This window comes from Mesoplodon mirus, assembly GCF_964341445.2.
Source record: "Mesoplodon mirus genome assembly, chromosome: 7".
In the NCBI taxonomy this organism is placed as follows: Eukaryota; Metazoa; Chordata; class Mammalia; order Artiodactyla; family Ziphiidae; genus Mesoplodon; species Mesoplodon mirus.
Genome location: NC_138983.1, coordinates 64,137,328 through 64,162,315, shown reverse-complemented (window position 1 = coordinate 64,162,315; position 24,988 = coordinate 64,137,328). Strand labels below are relative to the sequence as shown.

Here is a 24,988-nt window from a genome sequence, read left to right as displayed (position 1 = left end):
ATGGAGATCTTGTATTCAAAGGAAGAGAAGATCTGTGAGAGACAGAAATATCACCTTTCCCACTTCCTTCCTATCTAGACTTTAAAATACTTAATGTCAAGATTTATGGCTACTTAATTTTCACACTGATGCTTGGAACCTAGTATGTGCTCAATGAACAGGTTTCAAATTTGAAGGCCAGTCAAGTGTAAGAGAATTTATTCTATATATCTCAGAAGGTTAGAGCCATGAACAGTGGGGTGGAAGCTATAATGGATGTAGTTATCAATTCAATATGAGAAACAAATATTGGAATCATAAAAAGGAAGGGATGCCTAATGGAATCATGAGCTCCCTATAATAGGACATGAACATGACCACCCCTCGGTATTACTAGAAAGAGATGAGATTTATGACCGAAATACTAATAGTTAATCGTAGTGTAGCAGTAATTATATGTGAGCTACTGTCCTAAGTGCTTTACATGTATTAACTCCCTTAATCCTTGCAGCAACCTTGTGATGTTGAATCTTTTATTACCCCCACTTCCAGGAGGGTATACTGAAGCACAGAGAAGTGATATAACTTGCCCTAGGAAAATGGTAGGACATATATACACTACCAAATGTAAAATAGATAGCTAGTCGGAAGCAGCTTCATAACACAGGGAGATCAGCTCGGTGCTTTGTGTCCACGTAGAGGGGTGGGATAGGGAGGGTGGGAGGGAGACGCAAGAGGGAGGAGATATGGGGATATATGTATACTGATGTATAGCTGATTCACTTTGTTATAAAGCAGAAACTAACACACCATTGTAAAGCAATTATACTCCAATAAAGATGTTAAAAGAAAATGGTAAAGCTGAGATTTCAACCCAGGAAGAGTGGCTTCAGAAACCATTATGCCTTATATAGATAGGCATAGTGTAGTGGCTTTCAGTAAGAAATCAGATCAGATTTCTCATGATCTCCTTGTGGATTCGTTTATGTGTGTATTCATTCATTCATTCTTGCCAGGTGCTGGGAAACTGGAGGTGAATGACATAGACCCTGTCTTTGAGTGGCCCTCAGTCTAGCGGGAGAGACAACCACCTCCCCATCTTCTAAGTATCGATACTAATCTAACAGATTATAGAAAATGTCATGAGCTTAAACAGGATGTTTTGACCCCTTCCTCTATTGTGACTTTAAGGACTTCTGTGTTTTTTGATCTACCAATGGCGACTGTAGTAAGTATACAACTCAGAGAAACTGCTGACACTATTTCTTGTGAGAGTTCTAAAAAAAAAATTTAAAAAAAACAAAAAATGCAAACTATTATTCTTTTTCCAAATTATGAGTAGTAGTAAAGATCAACACGAACTAAAGCAACAAACAAAAATGAACACAGTAAAAAATTTAAAAGCTAAAAAATTGATTGAAGAAATGAATAGTAATATAATTTACACCTGCAAAATTTGATTCAGGAAAACTAAGCTTGGTTGAAATCATGACCACAAAAGAAAACTCTGTGATGGAGGCCATAATTGTAAAAAAGATGTAGATTTAAAAATTACTGATAGATAAGTCATATCTTAGTTGTAAAATCAATGCAAAAAGTATTAACCCCATGAAAATAAGTCTAGTAAAATAAAATAGAAAATTAGCATAAAAGGAAATATATTTTAATTACATTATATAGAAAATTGACCAAGAGAATTAAAGTCCCTTAATGACATTTATTCCAGAAAATACTTCCTGGATGAAAATTCATCCTTGTGAATATAATTTGGATTGAAGCACTAAGTAAGGTATAACCCAGTGCTCAGGATCAAAATGGCAAGGATGAAAGATGCTGTGTGCTTTACAGTAGCACCCAAGAGGGAGTGACCCCTCTACCGCTGGGAGCTGGGTGAGGCTTCACAAAGGAGACAGCATTTAGGCTGGGCCTAAGCAATGAAGGTGTGTTATTCAGATGGGAAGAGGAGGACAGGTATTCCAGAGAGTTGAGGTGACACGTGCAAAGTGACAGCTGAGAAAGAACATGACTATGGCTGAACTCTAAGGCTGGGATCTGTAACATGGGGCTAAAACAGAGGGCCAGTGACAGACAAGGTAGAGCCATCAGATGGAGAAAAAGAGTGGTCATTGGCAATCCAGCGGGTGGCCTTCGGTGGGCTCTTTGCTCATCCTGGCTTGTCCAACATTTTCATCAGTGACTTAAGTAAAAGGAAAAAGTGAACTTATGGTGGATGACCTATTACTGGGAGAGTCCAGGCAGACATTTCCTTGGTTACTAACATTGGCCTTTCTAGGTCTGAAATGTCTAAGAGTTGGTTTAGTGGCATCAACTATTGGGCAACAAAAGAAGATTATTATTTCATAAAGCAGATGCATGCTCCACAGTTGGTAGCGGTATTAGGCCACAAGTCTGGAAGATGATGATAATATTATTAATCATAACAATAATGAGAGGATGAACTTCCATTTATTGGATGCTATTGACACATCACTTTGTTTATATTATCTCGTTAATTTTTTTTTTTTTTTTTTTTTTTGCGGTACACGGGCCTCTCACTGTTGTGGCCTCTCCCGTTGTGGAGCACAGGCTCCGGACGCGCAGGCTCAGCGGCCATGGCTCACGGGCCCAGCTGCTCCGCGGCATGTGAGATCTTCCCGGACCGGGGCACGAACCCGCGTCCCCTGCATCGGCAGGCGGACTCTCAACCACTGTGCCACCAGGGAAGCCTGACTCAAAACTTTTGCTAAGGCATTGTCCATGTGTTCCCTTAGCACTGTGTGAGATGCTAATAGTGGTCTGAGTGCTCATTGGAGGTCAAGATGTAGCCTTTCATGGTCCTTATAAATGAGTTATTAAAGTTTGACAAAGATGGCATTGAGATTTCAAGCCCAGATGCTGAGAGATTTGGGGGTACCATTGACTAAGAAAGGGGTCTTTGGTGTAGAGAGTTGGTTTGTGGGGAAAAATGGGACAAGTTTGATATTAGAAATAACAATGGAAATAACCAGAAAGCTCGCATTATTCGTCCATCTATTTATTTACACAGTGAACATTTATTATGCTGCTTGTGTTCTGCACTTGGCATTAGGGGAGAAATGTAATACCCGGATCTTGACTTCAGCAAGAAGCCAGAACTAAAGGTAAAGAGAAGATTTGGAGGTGAGACAGGGGATCAGGTGCCCTCTGTGTGCCCACTGAAGGTAAGAGGATGGAGGAGCCCAGAGAAGATGAAAGTCTGAACTAGAAAGAGATTTTAGAATTGAGCATGGGCATAGGAAATGGGGCAGGTGGCAGCGTGATGCCCATAGTTACAGAGAAGAATTGACTAGAAAGATAAGAGCTGGGTTGGTGGAAAATCACAGGTGTCATGGGAAGCATTTCAGGATTGCACTAGTCATGGTAAGATGACCACTAATGATAATAGGTACCATTTATTCATTGTTTACTTTGTGCTTGGTGCTTTTATTTATTTAATACTAGACAGTGTGCTGAGCGCTGGGCGTAGAGTGATGAACAGGATTGTCTACATTGTACCCTCTTAGAGCTTACATCCTGGTGAGTTTTATGCTGTATGTCATTTCGTCCTGAGAACCACAAGAGGCTAGAATTATTATCCTCATTTTACAGACGAGAAGACTAAGGCTCAGAGAGGTTGAGTCAGTTGCCCAGGTCCCACACAGAAAGAGTTTGGTGGAGCTGGGATTTGAACACGGTTCTGTCTGATGCCTAAGCCTCTAAAACCCTGTACTGTGAGAATATGAGTGGAGAAAGGGCATCCAGATGCAAGTGGAAGAAGCCTTTGAGGGGACAGTTGGGGTCAAGGGGTGGTGATAGAATACAGATTTCAAAGGAAGGATTGAGGGGGCAAGGAGTTTAGAGATTTTATTTGACCAAGAATGGAGGGAGAGGGATTCCTTGAAAACTGCTCTCAGGCACAGGCCAAGTGCAAGGGCCCTGGGAAAATATGGACTTGACCTTGAGAGAGGAGTTGACATTGTCTTTCTAGGTGGTCAGCTGTAGCCAGCCCTGCTCTGTTGGAATGTGTGCCACTAGGCGTGGCCTCCTGGGACCGTGGGGCCTGAAATTCCCAGGGCCCTTGAGGTCTGAGCATCCTGGGGCCTACGAAGCCTAAACCCCCAGGATCGGGGTCTTCTCTGCTTGCGATCTCCATATGGGAGGGGAGCTTAGCACCCCAAGCAGCCCAGAACCAATTATTCTGCCATGCTGGGTAGCCAGAAGGTATCTGAAAACATTGAGAGGAAGGCTCTTTGCCATAGCACATTATCTTTAGCTTACCAGCCACGCAGTGACTCTGCAATTACAAAGCAGCCGCAAAACAGACACAGCTTAAACAGTACGTTGTAAAAGTTTTACGGTTAGTAAAGATAAGTGCAAAATTAATCCCTAAAGTACAAAGCAATTAAAAAACTACATAATGAAGCAATTACCTAGAAATGGTGGGGAGCAGAAGGAGAGGACCCATGGACAATTTTATTCTGGAAGGGTCTTCACACTTATGTTTCTTTAATTGTGTTCAATGAGAGAGCCATAGCAAAGTAAGATTAATAAGCTGCAGAGAAGAGGTAACAATCGACAAAGGGGTTTGAGAGCCAAGCTGAAGAAAATTTTACCTTGTTGAAAAGTTGGGACCAAGGTGGAAAATAGCTATAAAGGCCATTATTGGGACCATTAATGGAATTTGATTATAGGCTGTGGATTAGATAATAGTAATGTCTCAATGTATAATTTCCTGATTTGGGGAAAAAAGCAAGAGCAAAAGCGTAAAAAACCTGGGAGCCAGCAATGGATGTTAAAGCTCCAGAGAGTCAGTTTCTCACTCCTTTTCTTATTCTTTTTTTGTTTTGTATTTTGTCTTTCTTTAATTGAGTCTGCCTGCTGCTTTGTATTGTGCCCTTGGAAGGTAACTTCTTTGCCACCATTACATCATGTTTCCAATTTTCCATGAAGGGACCACCAGGCAAGGCCAGAATCAGCTCCTCAGAATGATAGAAACTGAGCAGGGACTGCCCCCCCTTCCTTCTCCCCCACCTCCTCCTCTTTCTCCTCCCCTTCCTCCCACTCCCCTCCCCCTCCCCCTCTCTTCCTCCTCTCCCTCCTCCTCCCCTTCCTCTTCCTCCTCCTCCCCTTCCTCCTCCCCTTCCTCTCCCTCCCCTCCCCCTCTCTTCCTCCTCCCCCTCCTCCTCCCCTTCCTCTTCCTCCTCCTCCTCCCCTTCCTCTCCCTCTCCTCCCCCTCCTCCTCTCTTCCTCCTCTTCTTCCTCCTCCCCCTCATCCTCTTCAGCATCAGCATCTGTATCAGCATGATCACCATCCAAACAGTGTTGTGGTTTTCTTTTGAAAATTCCTCATACTCACAAATCTGAAATTGCAGAAGGGGAATTAAGAGACATCTACTCCCATTGCAAATGCTCTTCACTTTGTAAAGCGATGCAAGGGGCAAGATCCTGATGAGTAAAATTTCCCAGTGCTTACCAACGATGGTTTACAGAAATTATCCCTACACACAAGTTTTTCCATCAAGCGGGCTTACCTGCACATAAAGTCAGCCCTGAAGAGAGTTACCCCCAGTAACACCCCCAGGAGACATTTACTCCCCGAGGTCCTGTCTCTCTGTGTCTGGGCTCTCTCTCTAGTTTTGGATAGTCTAAGGAATGGGACCTCTTTCCTTGCTTAGTGCTGGCCACACTCCATGCAGTGTGTCTGGCTTTATTCATTATGCCTACTTCAAATGCTGCTCCTCAGTGAGTGAAGGTCTTGATGGTGTGTGTCATTTTCACTGCCTTAGAATTGGTAGTCCTATAAAGAAATCATGGTGTAGGGGAGAGAAAATATTAGTAATACTATGATTTCAAGGCAGATGCTTATCTTGGGTTTCAGTGTTTCTAAAATCAGGTTGTGCCTAATAAATTTGGCACATACAGATAAATAATAAATATATAAATAAATTACAATTTATTATCCAAATCAGAACACTTTTGAAAGTAAAAGAGGATACCACTAAGTGTTACACTAGACCAGCAGGCATGAACCAATGTTGTCATGGGCAAACCAATACATGATCACTTAACTTATAATTTTATATGTACATTTAATGCAATTTCATTCATTTGACGTTATTTGGTAGGCGCCTGCCATAGGTGACATTGGGCATACGATGTTTAACATTGAGCATGTAATGCTTAAAATTACATGCTTGGGCTTCCCTGGTGGCGCAGTGGTTGAGAGTCCGATGCCTGCCGATGCAGGGGACACGGGTTCGTGCCCCGGTCCGGGAAGTTCCCACATGCCGCGGAGCGGCTAGGCCCGTGAGCCATGGCTGCTGGGCCTGCGCATCTGGAGCCTGTGCTTCGCAACGGGAGAGGCCACAACAGTGAGAGGCCCACATACCCCCCCCAAAAAAAAATTACATGCTTAATATTTGGCATACAATGTTTCAAAAGTAAACACAGCCCCTTCCCTCTTGGAGCTGATGGTATAACGGGACAGACAGCTGATAAAAGGGAACAAAGAATAGATGTATAGTTACAAATTGTAATGAGTGCTGTATTAGTTCATTCCGGCTGCCATAACAAAATACCATAGACTGGATGGCTTAAACAACAGAAGTTTATTTTCTCACAATTCTGAAGGCTGAAAGTCTGAGATCAGGGAACCAGCATGGTCAGATTCTGGTGAGAGCTCTCTTCCTGGCTTCCAGACAGCCACCATCCTGCTGTGCCCTACATGGTAGAGAGAGAGCTCTATGGTCCCTTCCTCTTCTTATAAGGACACCAGTTGTGTCTGATCAGGATTCAGCCCTCACAACTTTATTTGACCTTCATCACATCTTTAGAGGCTCTATCTCCAATACAGTCACATGGTGGGGGGCTGGTGATAAGGCTTCAACATATGAATTTTCGGGGTCAGAGAGACACAATGAAAAACACAGAATGTAAGTTCCAAAAACTCATGGGCTTTGTAGGTTTCGTTCAGTGACAAAATTCCCATCTCATATTACAGCCCCCAGCACATATTATAGCTCCCAGCACAAAGGAAGGAAATACTAAATAAATAATGGTTGAATTGAATTAAAGCAGAGAAGGGACATAATCTGATTTATAATTTTAGAAGATGGATTGGACAGCAACAAACTCGCAAACAAGCAAAACAACTTATTAGAAGGCTATTGATAGGAGGAGGGAGGGGACACGGGCTCATTGCTGTGTGTGCCCTGCAGTCTGTCCCTCACTCGCTGCTGACGGCCTGTCTCGTCGCCCGCAAGCCGTGCCACCACCCCACAAAAATGCTTCGATTACCCACAGTCCTTCACCAGATGAGGCCAGTGTCCAGGGCACTGGCTTCTCATCTCACTCGGGCTTATGCCAAAGATGTAAAATTTGGTGCGGATGCCCGAGCCTTAATGCTTCAAGGTGTAGACCTTTTAGCTGATGCTGTAGCCATTACTATGGAGCCAAAGGGAAGGACAGTGATTAGTGAACAGAGTTGGGGAAGTCCCAAAGTGACAAAAGATGGTGTGACTGTTGCAACGTCCATTGACTTAAAAGATAAATATAAAACTATTGGCGCTAAACTTGTTCAAGGTGTTGCCAATGACACAAACGAAGAGGCTGGGGATGGCACCACTACTTACTGTCCTGGCACGCTCTGTCGCCGAGGAAGGCTTCGAGAAGGTGAGCAAAGGCGCTAACCCAGTGGAAATCAGGAGAGGTGTGGTGTTAGCTGTTGATGCTGTGACTGCTGAACTTAAGAAGCAGTGTAAACCTGTGGCAACCCCAGAAGAGATCGCCCAGGTTACTACGATTTCTACAAATGGAGACAAAGAAATTGGCACCATCATTTCTGATGCGACGAAAAAGGTTGGAAGAAAGTGCGTTATCACAGTAAAGGATGGAAAAACACTGAATGACAAATTAGAAATTATTGAAGGCATGAAGTTTGATAGAGGGTATATCTCTGCATACTTTATTAATACATCAAAAGGTCAGAAATGTGAATTCCAAGATGCCTATGTTCTGTTGAGTGAAAAGAAGATTTCGGTGTCCAGTCCATTGTTCCTGCTCTTGAAATTGCCAGTGCTCACCATAAGCCCTTCGTCATAATTGCTGAAGATGTGGATGGAAAAGCTCTAAGTACACTTGTTTTGAATAGGCTGAAAGTTGGTCTTCAGGTTGTAGCAGTCAAAGCTCCAGGTCTTGGTGACAACAGAAAGAACCAGCTTAAAGACATGGCTATTGCTACTGGTGGTACAGTTTTTGGAGAAGAAGGGCTAACTCTAAATCGTGAAGATGTTCAGCCTCATGACTGAAAAGGTGGAGAGATCATTGTGACCAAAGATGATGCCATGCTCTTGAAAGGAAAAGGTGACAAGGCTCAAATTGAAAAGCGTATTCAAGAAATCATCGAGCAGTTAGATATTACAGCTAGTGAATATGAAAAGGTAAAACTGAATGAACGTCTGGCAAAACTCTCAGATGGTGTTGCTGTGCTAAATGTTGGTGGGACAAGTGACGTTGAAGTGAATGAAAAGAAAGAAAGACAGAGTTACAGATGCCCTTAATGCTACGTGAGCTGCTGTTGAAGAAGGCATTGTTTTGGGAGGGGGCTGTGCCCTGCTTCAGTGCCTTCCAGCCTTGGATTCAAAACTCCAGCTAATGAAGATCAAAAAATTAGTATAGAAATTATTTTTAAAACACTCAAAATTCCTGCAATGACCACTGCTAAGAATGCAGGTGTTGAAGTTGAGAAAATTTTGCAGAGTTCTTCAGAAGTTGCTTATGACGCTATGCTTGGAGATGTTGTGAATATGGTGGAAAAAGGAATCACCGATCCAACTAAGGTTGTAAGAAGTGCATTACTGGATGCTGCTGGAGTGGCCTCTCTGTTAACTACAGCAGAAGTCGTAGTCACAGAAATTCCTAAAGAAGAGAAGGATCCTGGAATAGGCGGAATGGGTGGGATGGGAGGTGGGATGGGAGGTGGCATGTCCTAATTCCTAGAATAGTGCTTTACCATCATTAATGAGCTGTGAAAGGAAGCTCAAGGCAGTGTTCCTCACCAGTAACTTTAAGAGAGGTCAGCTGAAGGAGATGACTGAAGAAAAGGCTGGCTGATGTTTAAGAAAATCACTATAGGGGCTTCCCTGGTGGCACAGTGGTTGAGAGTCCGCCTGCCGATGCAGGGGACACGGGTTCGTGCCTGGTCCGGGAAGATCCCATGTGCCGCGAAGCGGCTGGGCCCTTGAGCCATGGCCACTGAGCCTGTGCGTCCGGAGCCTGTGCTCCACGATGGGAGAGGCCACAACAGTGAGAGGCCTGCGTACCGCAAAAAAAAAAGAAAATCACTATAACCATCAGTTACTGGTTTCAGTTGACAACATAGAATGGTTTCCTGCTGTCATTGTCCATGCCTACAGATAATTTACTTTGTATTTTTGAATAAGGACATTTGTACATTCCTGATTTTTTTAAAAAAAGGCTATTGATAGAGTTGTCCACACAAAAATAATTGGACCAGAATGTTGTCTGTGCATACTGAGAGATGTGATTAAATTTAAGCTATATTTAGGAGGTAGAACTGACTGTATTTGCTGATGCATTACTGGCTGTGAAGGAGGAGGAAGAGAACATAATTATGGATGAGTTACATAATTATCTATGTAGGTTTCAGGCGTGGGCTATTAGATGGATGAGGGGAAGACGAAGGGACAGCTGGGGAGGCAGGGAAGGAAATCAAGAACTTGGTTTTGGACAAGGTAAGCTTGCGATGCCTGAGAGATACACACGTGGAGGTGACATGTAGGCAGGTGGATATATAAATCTCGAGCTCAGCAGAATGTGGTGTTTCCTCCTGCCCTGAAAAGTTCTTATTACAGCGGTGGTGAATCTTATCATCAATGGAATCTTACACTGATAATAGTTATACCTCACACTTAGTGGGCTCTAAACTTGGGCTAGGTGTTGAAATTCTCTCATTTGATCCTCACAACTACTTTTGCAATGTGTTGTTTTTGTGACACATTGCACAGACAAGAAAACTGAATATTAGAAAGTGAAATGAAATGTCTGAAGTCACCAATCTAGCAAATGGGAAATGTAGGATTTGACACCAAGACTGTTAAACCCCTGTTCTCTAACCACAATGTCCTCCCATCTCGCAAGAGGCAGAGGTCTTGGAAACATTTCCTACTGTGCTTCTATATTATCATGTGACCTTGAACCTCAGGTGGGAAATGAAAGGTAATCTGTTAGGTCCCCTGAAGTTCTGCTATACTGCAATGCTGATCTCTTTTGTAAATCCCATTTTTAATGTGCGTTTGCTGTAGGTACCTATCAGAGATGAAACCCAAGCTGACAATTCATTTTGATGTGTATGAAAAGGGCAAATCTCTTTAAGTGAAGACCCAGCACACTAGCTTTCTTAATCTGAATTCCAGTGGAGTAAGAGGAAAACTCTTTAAAACAAATACTTCTGAGTGAGAAAATGTTCAGCATCTCAGATTCGTTTTATCATCTGAACGATAACCTCGAGCGTTCCTCTGAGATGAATGTGGGTGTGATGCTTGGGCCAGACACACAGCTTTTCCTCTAATGTTTGCACCCAGGGTCTGCCAAACTTCCCCACTTATGCTGTCCCAGTGACACATGGGTCACCTGTCATCTGGCTCCACCGTGCTGGGAGGTGACAGATTGTATTATACTTTCCTCTAGTGATTCTGAGTGCCCTGCATTTCAGAAAGGACCCTCCTAACTTATCCTCCTGGCTTATCCTTTGGACCAGTGTCACCCTTTTGGTGTGTGTGTGTGGGAGGGGCATCTGGTATGGACAGTCCATTTGAATTTGATTGGAACATGCTAACGAACTGTTCACATGGGGAGTAGGGGTTGTTTCTGATTAGATTAAGCTTCTGAGAGAGGAAAGAAACAGCCACTGATTAAAGACATGAAAAAGGAAACACATTAAATGAGTCAGTGGTTCATCTTCATATAGCAAAGTATAAATTAAACAGTCCTGGGGATCAGCTTTGAATAGCAGCTGGGTAGAGCGAGCTTTTCTGAATACATCCACAGGAGAAGGCGCTCACAGCAATTCAGAGGGGCTTAACCCACCAGAGACGGCTCTGAAAACTCCTGAGTAAATGGATGGGCTGAGTTATCTGATAAAAATGACTCTCACACTAGGGACGGGAAGGGTTTTGTTTGGATTTCAGAAAATTGTTCCCTGAGTCCCTGTGACATTCAAGCTCATTATTATTCTCTAACAGCATCAGTGATGGTAATGGAGCCAGAGATCTTAGTTCAAAACAAAAGATGCAATTAGAGTAGAGAGCACACGTGTCAATGGGACCCTGATTTGGAACGTGGCCAATACTTCTGTCTCAGAGCTTGGGGCTTCTGTAGTCTTGATTCTATAGAAACGCCTGGGCTGGAACTAGCCTTCTCAGCTTCATGCATGGGGAAGCTGTGAGGGTCAGCCCTGCTAGACTGTATCACCTGACCAGGGCTGGCAGTGTGGGTGCAGCCGTGCCTCCCCCTGGCTCACACTAGGATCTGTGGAGCTGCCATGGGGCTGTGTCGGAGGAACCCTGAGTCATGCATGGTCTCCAAGCCCCTGGCTTCTCCTTTTCCAGCCTGCTGGCTTCTCCCTTGGTTTTCTGACTGCTGCTCTGGTTCTGAACTTGAACCAGACTCTCTCCTACAGCCTGTTTTGCAGGAGTCCTAATACCTGCCTACCCCTGGCAGCTCCCTCTCTCCCCACTGGGGACTAAATCTCTCTGTATCTTCAGTCCCTAGTGGGGACCTGCTCTGAATGGACTCATCATCTGGACCTGGACAATCTCTCCCCATGCCTTCTCTGCTTCTGCTGCAAAGTCTCACCTGATAGATTGAACCCCTGTTTATCCATGCTGCAGGGCCCAAGCCTCTCTGGTCACTTTGCCTCTCCACATGCTGGCAGCTTGTATGAATCAGGGAAATGATCACAGTCTGCAACAGCAGCCCCCAAACCCCAAAGGCTGAAACCGGGACGAGTTTATTTCTCACTCACTTCACAGTTCTCTAAATGTTGGGGGGCTCTCCTGGGCAGCTCTTCTCCAAGTGGTAACTGAGGACTCAGGTTGCTTTTCTTGGGGGTTCCCCATCTTTGAACTTCAAGGTCATCTTGGCGTAAACATCCAGCGGATTGGGAGGAGAAGCAGTAGAAATGTTCATGGGTTTCCCACACTGGATACTTACCCACGTGGGCCTGAAAGTGACAGGCCTGAGCTGCTCACACAATCCCTCCTGACTTCAAAGAAGGCTGGGAGGGGCTTCCTTGGTGGGGCAGTGGTTGAGAGTCTGCCTGCCGATGCAGGGGACGCGGGTTCGTGCCCCGGTCCGGGAAGATCCCGCATGCCGCGGAGCGGCTGGGCCCGTGAGTCATGGCCACTGAGACTGCGCGTCCGGAGCCTGTGCTCCGCAACGGGAGAGGCCACAACAGTGAGAGGCCCGCGTACCGAAAAAAAAAAAAAAAAAAAAAAAGGCTGGGAGATGTAGAGGAACACAACACAGAAATTCGTAAACAGTAGGAGTCAGCCACATCCTTGGAGACCACCCTTCTCCTGGCTTCACTTCCCCAACCCCAGGTAGAACCAGGCCTGTCTTATTCCTTTTCTTCCATTCTGTCTTGAGTCCACCCTAGCCTGCATCTGGACAATAGTAATCAGGGCTGTTGGCTGCTATGAGTTTTAAGGTAACCATGTATAAGTTCACCTTGTTTGGAATGACTGAAAGAGGGCTTCTAATCTCAATGACCACGTGTTTGCTAAGCGATCCTCCTGGAATTTCCCATAAGGAAATGAACTTCCACGGTCCCAGTCTTTAGAGTCAGCATTAGGGTCCAAGGAAAGCTGGGGCCCCTGTCTATGATGGGCTGGTTTGCTGAGTTTGGCACCATGGCTGCCCCTGGGTTTCCTATAGGTAAACAGCTATTTCAGCAAATCTCAAGTTCCTGCAAAACAGCCTTTGAACTTTTTCTTCATGAAAAGTTTCCAGACATTCCAGCCCAGCTGGTCTCTTCTTGGATTCCTGCCGGATGAATCCTCCTGCTGCCTTCTGATAGTTCTGAAGGATCCCTTTCAAACAGGGAAACTGCTTCAAGGGCTTCTTACGGCTGACCCAAAATCAGACCCCTTCAGGGACATCTTCCAAGAAAAAGCATCATTTTTTTTTTTTTCCCAAGCAGCAATTCTGTCCAAAAGACCTTTCGGCAGTGTTTTATTGTAAGAATAGGGCTTGGGAAACTGGATCCCCAGGGAGTGTTTTTCTGTGGAGTCTGATAGAAGAATAAGCATTGTCAGACTTTAAAAAATGTTTCCTTACGCTTGAAAATAGTGAAATATCTGCCTTTGGAAACCTGGGAGAGCACCAAGGAAAGTGCACAAGGGGGTGACTCAGAACTAAGGCTCAACTCTCAATCCTTCATTCATGCAACTTATTGAGTATCTATCATGTGCCAGGCCCTGTTTAGGCTCTTGAGATTCCTTAAGGAGAGCAAGGTGACCATGGGTCTCCTCTCACAGGCTGGTGTTTTGGGCCCATAAATAGGAAAAAGGCTCCATCTCACTGGTACTCAGGGAAATGCAAATTAAAACTACAGTGAGGGTGAATTTCACACCCATCTATGAATGATGCCAAATGTTGGCAAGATTGTAAAGCAACATGAGTGCTCATCTGTTCTGGTGGGACCGGAACATGGGATTCTCACTTTGGAAGAGTTTCACTCTCCCTGGGAGAGTTGAATGTGTGTTATAACCTATGGCTCAGAAATTCCACTATGTGCAGATACACAGAGGGGTGCTCTCTCTTGGGTGCCGAGAGACATGTATAAGAATATTCGAAGGAGCACTATTCATAATCCTGAAAACAACCAGACTGTGGACCACCAGGAGAATGCATAAATAAATGTCTGTACATTTATACAATGGAGCACAATGGTGATGAAAATAAATGAAGCAAGAAGCAAGTTGAAGAATGCAGACAATATACTTCCATTTATACAGCATTTAAAACCAGGTAAAACTAAGTACATAGTTGAGCTTGATGGCAAGGAAATTAACAAGGTTCAGGATAATGGGTTACCTTTGTGGGTAAGGAGCAGCACACAGAGATTTCTAAGTTGCTGCCAATACTGTTTCTTAAGTGGGCGGTAGGTAAACAGTTGTCCCTTGTGTTATGTGTCTTTAAACTGTACATATACAAGGTACACAGGCACACAGCTGGAGGAGGTATAGGTGACATGGGAATGCAGAGCAGAGGCATTTACCAAATTCAGGGAAGACAGGGAAAGTAGGTAGGAATTAGCCAGGCAAATAAATATATGTGATAGGGGGAAGAGGCTGACAGCCTCTGGCTTTTGACTTAGCTTTGCCCAGGTTTGACCTCTCTTTCCTTCTCATTGCCATGCACGGCTGCTGCTAGAGTGAGACGCATGTGGTTTCTAGGTGATGCCCTCGTCAGTGTCTTTGTTTGCCTGCATTTCTGACCCTACAACCACTCTGCAAACACGTTGCTGGTCTTCTGCCAGCCATTCTCAGGCCTCAGCCTCCATCTTCCTCGTCTTCCTCCCCCCAGCCTGCCTGGGTTGGCTTTTGACTCTTGTCTCAGCATTTCACAGCCAAGTTAGGCGAGACAGCTACACATAAAGGTAATTGACAACATGAACCAAGAAATAAAGGACCACCTGAGTGGTGCAAATCGTGTTTCAGGACTTTGGAGAAATAGGGCCAGGCTGGCTTTGGATGGACGGAGAGCAGGAAGGAGGATGTCTGGGCTAAGGGAACAGTGGGAACATTTTGCCAAGAGAGAATAGCTCATTAAATGTCATAAGGAGATAAAAGCTGGACAGGATTTGGGATCTTATCCTGTGGACTGTGGTTATGAAGTACAAGACTAAGGTGCCACCGCCCCCCAATCACTTACCTTCGGTAGATGCTAATAAATGGTGGCATGCTTTTCCACTGAGCCCAGATGGAGCCTCAGAATCCTTCTTAACCCAGTGCTTCAGAAGGACATTAACCAGTGAATGGATTTAACATGGGAGTGTTATCTGCTATTCCTACCAAAGACTACAGAGTGATTACTAGACTCTGAGTAGGAGAAATGGTCACACTGTATCCTGATGTCTTGCCTCCAGTGTCTCCCTATTTTATAACTCCCAATTCACAACTCTACTGGTTGTCTCAAATACTGGGTAATATTTGAGGTATTGGCAAGAACACTTAGAACCACAGAATGCAAAAAGTAGAAGGTATCTAACATGTCACTGAGTCCAGCTTCCAAGTTAGGAAGTTAGTCCACTTCCAAGTTAGTCCACTCTTCCATTTGGCAGCTGGGAGAAACTGAGGCTTGGGAAGGAAACAGGTCTATTTATGTAAGTGGCAAACATAGGACATAAACTCAGTCTTCTGACCCTGACCTTGTACCAGCAGCTCCCAGTCCTGGGAAGGGAAAGGAACCTGAACCTTCCTAAGAACCTACTAGATGCCTGTCTTTGCTAGAGGGAGCTTTTCATACAGCATCTCTTTTAAACCTGCCAGTTGCCCCAATAAAAAGGCAACTGACATCCAAGAACAGGTCCAAGTCAAAGGCTAATGTGTGACAGAGGCAGGATTCACACTCTGCCTACCAGCCCCCAAGACCTGCATGCTTTCTTGTAGTTCCCAGATGGATGCACCACGTTTTTTCAGAAACAATCACAGGATTAGGGCTCCCTGGGAAGGGCTGTTGGTGAGTGTGACTCGCTCTCTGTTTACAACAGTTCAGGTTCTCAGTCGCGTCTGGGGTCAGCCCAGCAGCTTCTCTGTGGGCGTCTGGAAGCATTGGCTAGGTGGGGGGCTTTCTCTACAGTGAGTTCATGGTTCCATAAGACGAAACTGCCTGCAATCGCGCAGGTTCATTTGATAACTTCCCGAGTTTTATAACGGTAATTCAAGCTCTGCAGCCAAAGTAACTTCTCGTTTGTAGCAGCCTGCACTTAAATGTCAGAGCTTTGCTGAAAAACCACTTGGGTTTGAAGGAAGTCATTGTGTTCAGTAAAATCTGGCACATTTTATGTTTATGGCCTTTATTAGAGGAGCCAGCTAAGCGAGTTAGGCCGCCTCTCTGTATGGTGAATGAAAGCCCAGGGCTCTGGGATTGCTGGAATCACTCATTCAGATCAGTTATTGAACATGTCCTGAGTGCCTGGTGCTGGTATATGCAACGTGCACCTCGTCTTCCTAGAGCTTATACTTTAGCAGGGCAATGGAGGTGGAGGGCAGACATCGAACGAAGAAATACATAAATAGAAGTATTGTGAATAAGCATTAATAAGAAAAAGGGTGGGGTGCTAAAAGTATTCAGAGGGAATATAATTTAGACTGAGTGGGTGAAAGAAGGTAAGATTTGAGCTGGGTAACAAGTGGGGGATTTATTCCAGAAAGATGGACTAGCAGGTGAAAAGGCACAGAGACAGGAAAAAAATTGGTATGGTCAAGAAACATGGTCAAGAAAACAGAAGCCACGAGGTCCAGCCTTGGGCTGACGTGCCACCAGGCATCCCCACCAGGCTAGCACACGCCTCACTTGTTATGAGCCTGGGTCACAAGCGCGCTAGGTAAAAATTAAGTTCTACCTTGGTAGTGGCTTCCTGTGCCCTGTGACCTCATCTGCCTTCTTGGTTGCTGACCCTTGGTCTTCATTTCTCAGCCACCCCTTTGGTACCCAACCCTTGCCCTTCCTCGCCTTGTCATCTCCACCCCCTAGAACTTGCAATGCTAAGCCATCATTCTGTCCCACATCTTTGCCCTCCCTCCAGTGGCCCATTGTGCTTCTCTGGCACAATGCCTCCCGTCTGTAGCCTCTATCTGGTTTGGGTCTTGCCACATCATGCCAGCTAAGACCTGTGTTCCAGGCCTGGATCCCTTTTACTTCGTCATCCTCCCAAACCTCCATGGAAGCTTCATGATGTCATCTTTCATGAGGTCCAAATGTCAGTGATTTTCTTTCCTAACCTTTGTCTGCCATCCATGAGAGGGTCTCTGAGATCAGCTGTGGGTAAGACTTCTGAGATTCTCTCTGAAGAAAGCCATTGGTCAGCGGAGCTGCTCGTCATGCGGGGATCATGGAGCACAGGCTCTCTCTTGTTTATTTCAGGGTCATTGGGCAGGGTCCAGAAGTGGAGGGGCAAACACGCCAAGTACACATCTTCTGCTCCAACCAGAAGCTGCCAGGAACCCAAAGGCTACATCCAAGGCAGATGCTCCCTATAGATGAGTTTCTTTTCACAGAAGAGAGGAGAACGGAGACAAGCTCTAGGTGAACAGGTGCTTCCAGTCTCCAGAGAGGAGCCTCTCCCTGCTGGGCCAGGCACTCTGGAGGGCAGCACGTCTGTTGTCTGTTGGGCTTCAGCCAGACACGTGACTCCTCTGCAATCATTTGTCCCCTGAAGGTGGCTGTACAGGAGAAGCCAATAGCAGCAATCATAATGGTTATTATAAAATACTCAATAATAACAAGTGCAGGCTAAGGGCTTACAATATTCCAAGCACTACGACAGGGGCTTCCAGAGCCCACAGCTCAGTGTAGCAACATCACTGTAATTTGAGTTTCATAGATGGGATGTTAAGTACCCCAGAGTTGCCGCTCAGCCAGCACAGGGTGGGGCCAGAATAGACCCAGATGTCCTGATCCCACATCGACTGCCATGCATACAGAGCTCACCCGGAGGCAGGCTCAGGGTCAAACAGCTACCTGCACTCCATCCCCTTCTTCTACCGGGCGAAATTGAGACTTGGGAGGAGAAATATCCTGCCAAAGGTGACACAGCAGCAGGTGGCAGAGGTAAAAATTGGAATCCACTTCTCACTGGCTCCAAAGCTGTGCTTTTACAAACTATGTGCTATTCCCACCCAGCCCAGCCATCCCACCTCTGCTGGAAACCCGTGATGTGTTCTAGGCACCATTTAGCACATGTCTAAAGGAGAATATGGTGAAGAGCTTGGAGAACATTTTGAAAGAGGGAAGGAGATTAGTAAACCAGCAGGTACCAGAGTGTCATGGTCGGCAAAGACAGGGCTGGGACCACAGAGCATGACGGGCTCACCTAGTTGAAGGGGATACAGAACTGTGACGCTGAACTGTTGCCCCAAGGATGTCAGGTGAAGCGGGGCGGGGTGGGTATGCAATTGCATATGCAGAAATCCAGAGGTGAGAGGAACCCCAGCATGCTGGAGGAAGTAAAAACTGTCAGCATGACTGCAGCACGGAGTGTTAGGAAGCAAGCACGAGGCTGGAGGGGTGGGCAGGGGCCAGGCCGCTGGAGCCTCAGGGGCTGTGCTGGGGAGGGCGCTGTGCAGGCGGGACGGGATCCAATGTACACCTTCAAAAGATCACTCTGGCTGCTGGGTGGAGAAGAGACTGGAGGAGGAAGGCAGGAGGGAGGGCAGTTGTTTGGAGGCTGTTGCAGAGTCCAGATGGGACATGGCAGTGGTCTGGATGAGGGCGGTGGCTACAGGATGGGGAAAGGGGAGTGGCTTCAAGAGGTCAGCAGTGAATTCACACGGCTCCTTTCACCGTGCAGCTAAGGGCAGAATGGGAGGTGTTGCCACCACCCTTCTGATTAGAACCACGGCAGATGCTCCCACTCTAAGATGAAATGGCGACTGAACTCTTTGAGAGACAGGTCTTGGAATAAAAGAGCTTTGTTACAAATCACGTACTGTGTTGGGTCGCTGAAATATGTCAATTAGTAGCCTCCGTTCCAGTGGCACAAAGAATCATTACCCTGACTCCATGTGTTATCAGTGACATATTCACAGGCTTTCCTTGAAAATCTGAGCAAAGTGAATTGGAGATCAGCACAGTCCCCAGAATATACGGGTCATGGACATAAAGGTACACACCCCAGAGCCTTCCATGGCTTCCTTTCCTGGTCCTCGGACCACCCCTGGTTGTGGAAACTTCCTTCAAAGCATGGTCACCTGGGGAAGCACTAGCTCTTCCTTGAGCTTCGGTCAGGCTCAGACTCATCCTTTTGCCTTCGTACCAGCTGTGTGGTCTCGGGCAAGGGACAGCCTTGGTCTCAGTTTCCTCATTTGGCATTGGAGACAATAACCACTACCTCACAGGGTTATTCTGAAGATTCTGCTGTGTATCATTTGTTCAGTAATAGCTGAGGCTGATTGAGCGCTAATTATGTGTCAGGCATCTTTCTAAGCACTTTGTATATGAGCACTTTAGTCTCCTCAGCAACCTCTTGAGATGGGAACTGTTAGGATCTCCATTGGAGATGAGGAAACTGAGGCACACTGAGATCAAGTGAATAACCCAAGGTCACACGGCTACTATGTGTGATTTGTGCCGGTGCCTGGCACATAGTGGACGCTCAGTGGGGATGCTTATTTCCTTTCCATTGGCCCTAAATATTAATAATATACTAAATGCAAGACAAGATTAGAAAGTCAGTCCATTGCCTTCCAACTTCCAACAGGACCAACTGGTGTGAAATAGCCTGGTGGAAGAGAAGACATTCTCTTCCTAACTAGCACGGGGTGGGGAGGGGAATTAAGCTAAATTTGAAGCTGACCTTTCCTTGGAGGAAAACCTATGGTTGTCGATGAGTACACGTTATAAGCGCAAATATCATCCGCCAAATTGTCCAGTTGACAACACCTCATAAGTGATCACCGCTGTCCACCAAGAGATCTTGATTGCTTTCCACCAAAAGCCTCACTCAGCCTCTCTGACCAGGTATTTCAGATTCATCCCACTTTACTAAGCACCAACCATTTACTGATTGATTGTCTGGTTAGGCATCAATCATTTATATATTTATTCAACAAGTACTTACAAAGTACCTATATGTACCAGGCCTTGTGTTCTGTGCTGGAGATGAGAAACGAATGAGATATGGGTTCTGCCCTCTTGCAACACAGTGAGGGGGAGGCTGACCTATTAGCAGGTAAGTTGTGGTATGAAGAGCTTTGAGGGCCAGAGGAGGAAGCTCTGCCCCAAGAATGAAGCAAAGACCCCACAATAGTGTGGCTGGGTGGCCAGGATCCTGAGAGATGATATTTTTTTTCAGCAGGAGAAGGAGTAGGGAGGGCATTCCAAAATTACAAATAGAATGGGCAGAGGCCTGAAGACACAAAAGGATGTGCACGTTCCAGAGCATTGAACTCCCACAGTGGCTGGAATGATTGTGGAAAGGGCTCCAAGACACTGTCCCTCGACGCTCAGGTTACAAGGTCATTTTTCTTTATTTTTCAAAATCAAATGGCACCCTGTTCAAACTCCTACTCACCAAGGTCAGGGAGAAGTTTCATATTATTCCCTTCTTTTTTTTTTTTTTTTATTCCCTTCTTTATAGTGCCCCCCCGTCTTGGGTTCTGACAGAACTCAGAGCCCAGGAAAGATGGAGCCGCAGCAGGGCACCTAGCTCTCCCTGTGGAGATCACTCATCTGTGTCCAGGCCCAGGTGGTCCATTTTAAGGTGATGTCTCTGTTGGGAGGCTCTGCTGGTCTCTCCATGTCAAGCGCTGCTGCAGACACCATTATCAAGGATTTTGTTAACTTCTCCCCTGGGGCAAGGAGAACCCAGATCGCTGGTCACAAAACGTCTAGTCTCTTCTTTGGGGGAGGGAGGGTGGAAAGACTGGAGAGGGAGGGTGCATTAATTCTTTGCTGGTAAATCCACAGCAACTGGAAACAAGACACAAATTAATGACTCAATAACCTTCCTGTTCTAGGAGTAGAAATAAGGTACAGCTCGCTCCCTTTGCAGACAGGAGAGTAAGCTGAGGAGAGCTGGATGTGTCTGAGCTCGTGTTCGTGGTCACCTGTGGTCTGGGTTCCAGGCTCGGGGTCAGGTCTGGGCACTGATGCATGGCCCGTGTCTTCTGCAGGTGTGGCAGTGTGGCGGGAGCGTGGAGGTCCTGCCCTGCTCGCGGATTGCCCACATTGAGCGAGCCCACAAGCCCTACACCGAGGACCTCACCGCCCATGTCCGCAGGAACGCCCTCAGGGTGGCTGAAGTCTGGATGGACGAATTTAAAAGCCATGTGTACATGGCATGGAACATACCCCAAGAGGTAGGAAGGCCCCGTGGGGGTGGGTTTCTTGGGAGTTGTTGGGGAAAAAAACCAAACAAAACAAACCTGAGATTCAACCCTTCTTCCCAGGGGACAGCCAGAGTCTTGTTTGCCATGCTGGAGTGAATTCTCAAACCCTAAGATACAAGATGTTGGAGAAAAGGGGCTGACTATAGGGTGCTAAGGCATCTTACCCACCCCATCCCTGGTCACCTCCTCCTTGAAGGAGGGCTCCTTCCCTCCAGACAGCAGTGTCCTCATTCTATGTGAGAAAGTTGGACCAAGTGGCTCCAAGGTTCCAACATGCTCTCAGGTTCTCAGCTTCTCTGACAATAGATATTTCATGGTCCTGGATTACAAATATCCCAGTAATTACCAAAATTCACAAAATGCACCTTAATTTCCCTGTAGACTGGATTCAAACTTCTCCATCGAACCTTTGACCAGACCAATAAGGAATATTCCTATGCCTTTGGGATTTCTTGAGCCACATGGATGGGGCTGGGCTACATTCCCACATTTTTTAGGCTACTTTTAACTCTCACAGAACCTCATCATCGCCTGCCACAGTCCTCTAGCCCTCTAGTCACCCACACTTAAGAAGTGTGAGAGGGAAAGCAATGTTTCTTTGGTAGTTCTGTTCAGCCTTGCTGTGTGTCATACGGAAGTAACCTTGGACCGCTGGGTTGGGAGAACCCAACAGATGCCAGCCACGGGATCCCCGCCTGCTTGCCAGCTGGTCTGCCTGGAGATCATTGCTTATGTTGCATTTTATGTGAAATGGAGCTGTTGACTGCATGACCTCTTGCTTTCCTTCCAAGGCCATGGCTTCCCCTCGTGAGTCCTTTAGAAAGCCTCTTCTCTCTCTTCCTAATAGGGCAATGATTGATCTTTGCTTAAAGTTTCTATATGAAGGCCTCCTTCCCCGATGTGTCCACCAAGCTAATGTTTTGCTCAGGCTGAGTGATTGAGAAAGTAGGCTGGGTCATGGGTGGGAGCTTTCAGGCAACCCCCTCACTACCACGACCACGGGGAGGGGTCTTGGGTTGATTGCATCCTCCTACAATCAGTGAGATTTCAGCAGTTGGGAAGAAGAATGAGGAACCAAGAAGTACCAGCGGGAGTGCAGCCAGCCCTAATGAACCAGCCCCGAATGCAGCTCTGACAGTGGGAGTGTTTCTAGGGAAACGGTGGTGCCTTCTAGCCCCATCTGTGGCTGTGGGCGTTGGATCACAGCATTCTGGGCAGGATGCTGAGCCCTGCTGTGGGTGTCCTCTGATAGCAAAATGTTAAGCACACTTGGAAACTCCCCAGAAGCTCACCAGCGAAGCACTGTGGATCCCCGGCTTCTGCAAAGGACTGGGATCCTGTCCATTACTGTTGCCCCCCTTCTCTCTGCACCCCAAAGCTGCAAACTTTGTAGCCCTCTCCCCCCGACTGCAGCTGCCAGATGTTGAAATAGACAGCAAATCCAAAGAATAGTAGAGAAGTGAGTGAGTAGAAGTAATTGGAAAATGATGAAACTCATTGTCTGCCTGTGACTCCTAGAAGAGTTCAAACCAAGTCAAGTGGGTGGGGCTGGGGGGTAACACAAGAAAGGCAGATGAGGGATGGAAATGTCCAGGATGAAGCCTTAGGAGGAGAAGGAAGGGGTCAGTGTGTTTCCTTTTGACCCCCCTGTTCGCTTCTATGTCCAGATTCCCTATTCTGCCTCTTTCAGGCTTGTGCAAAGAGTCAACACTTTTCCACCTCCCGTCCACTTCTCAAGTCACATCCCAATACTACCTCGAAGCTGCTTTTGGCAAAGTCATCTTGGGCCTCCTAACTGCTGAATTTAATGGCTATTTTAGAGTCTTTCACTTACAGGATCCCACCTTTTCCTTGAAACTCTTCACTCCCTTAGCTCCAGAATTCCACACCCCAGAACATCCTCATCTCTCCGACTGCTCCTAACTCTGTGTGGGCAAGGCTTACTTCCAGTGGTTGCTTAAGTGCTCCCCAGGGACCCGTCCTTGGCCACCTGCTCTCATGATACGCATCCCCACGGTAATCCCATCTACTCTTGGGTTCTGTATCACCTGTACATTGAGGGCTTCCTAGTTACTCTCTCTCGCCTGACTTCTGCCTTCAGCTTCAGACTTTCAGCCACACATCTCCTGTGTGTTCCCACAGGCACTTCAGACTGAATCTGACTGAAACTGTGTACATCTTTTTCCCCACCCGAGTCTGCTTCTGTTCTTATTCTCTGTCTAAAGTCATGATACCACCATCTGACCAGACATGTGAGCTTAAACCTGAGTGTCTTCCTTTAATCGTCTTCCATTCCCAGTCCATCACCGAGCCCACCTTTCCATTCCTCTCAATTCTGAGTTCAGGCCTCACCTCTTCCTCTGCAACAGCCTCTGGTTGGCTTCCTGGCTCAAGTCTTACCCCTCAAATTCATACTCCCCACAGCCCAAAGTCATCTTTTTAAAAAACTCACAGCAACCATGTCATTGTCCTACTTGAAATCTTTAAACGACTCTCCATGTGCACAAGATCAGGCATAAAGTCCGGTGTTAGACATGGATCTAAGCTTTCTCCTCCACCCATGTCTCCAGCCCCACTGCCCACCATCCTTGTTTTGGAGGCTCTGCGGACAGCGTGGACTTAGGGGAACTGCCCCGAGCTCCCTGTTCGCACCAGGCTGTTTCTCATCTCTGTGTGTTGGCCCATTTTGTCCTCTCTGCTTGGAATTCCTCCCAAAACCTCTTCCCCAGCCTCCACCCTCACCAATTCTCCTCCATCGTTTTAGACTCAGCTCCAGCGACCTCTTCTCTAGAAGCCAGCCCCAGCTGGGGAGAACGCCCCTTTTTGCCTGCGTGTCTCTGTCATTGCATCATCACCCTGTAAGAGAATGTTCCGTTGTCTGAAAGTCTCTCTCTCATTAGACCAGTGAGTCTCAAATCTGGCTGAACTTTAAAATCACTTGGCCTCCACCCCAGAGATTATGATTTAATTGGTTTGGAAGGGGACTTTTTTTTTTTTTTAAAGAAAGCTTTTTGGGGATTTTAATGTCCATCCAGGGCTGAGAACCACTTCACTAGACCATGGGCTCTCTGAGGACAGATTTTATTATTCATATCTGTGTCACCAGGCCTAGCACAAGGTGGGGCACGTGATAAGGGCTCAGTAAAACCTCACTAATTCTTGTTAACAAATGAATCTGCTAGCCATATGAGTGATCCCTTTTTCCGTTGGTCAGTGGCTCCTAAAAGCAGATCTACAGACCAACTGCATCAGAATCACTTGGAGACCTTTTAAAAAATACTGATTCTGGGTCTCATCCTCAGAGATTTTGATAAGGAGGTGTATAGTGGTACCAGAATCTGTAAAAAGCTCCCCAGGTGCTGGTTTGGGGAAACCAGGTTTGGGTGACACTAGTTTAGCTAATCCTGCCTATCTTTCCAAACTCACCCTTAGCATCACCTACTCCAGGAAGCCTTCCTTGACTGCTCTCCTCCCTTTTCCCTTCATCCTGGCTGCCCCACACCAGGGAATGGACCAAGGGCCCCTCTTCCATTGTCCCTCAGCACTCTCTGCTTCCTGCCGTGCTTCACACTGTGTGCAGAGAGTCTGTTTACTTGTCTGGATCTTCCAGACTCTGCTTTCTGGCAGACTGTGACTTCTTCCTATGCGTATGCATGATGCTTAGGACAGTGCCTGACACAGTCTAGGCACTCAATAAAGATGAGTTGAAAAAGAAAGAAGAGGGAGGAAATGTGGGTACTGCATCCCTCCATGTTTTCCCCAGTAATTTTCCCAGCTGCCCTTGATGTGGCGGCATCTCGATACATTCTGTTCAGTCACAGGCACGTGTGTTCCCGATTTACTTAACCTTTCATCTA

General features: G+C 46.3%; 1 protein-coding gene and 1 pseudogene across 5 annotated transcripts in view; both read left to right on the top strand.

Moving 5' to 3' along the window:
* The window catches only part of GALNT18 (polypeptide N-acetylgalactosaminyltransferase 18), a 355,103-nt gene that overhangs the window by 270,279 nt on the left and 59,836 nt on the right, over positions 1–24,988 (top strand). For all 4 annotated transcript variants that reach the window (XM_082627905.1, XM_082627906.1, XM_082627907.1 and 1 more), the window contains exon 7: positions 20,916–21,101. In XM_082627905.1, the coding sequence (XP_082484031.1) occupies positions 20,916–21,101 (186 nt within the window). The remainder of the gene's footprint in view (positions 1–20,915; positions 21,102–24,988) is intronic.
* Positions 7,192–8,987, top strand: LOC309807962 (60 kDa heat shock protein, mitochondrial-like; annotated as a pseudogene). Its single transcript has one exon. The product of its transcript is annotated as a 60 kDa heat shock protein, mitochondrial-like (transcript).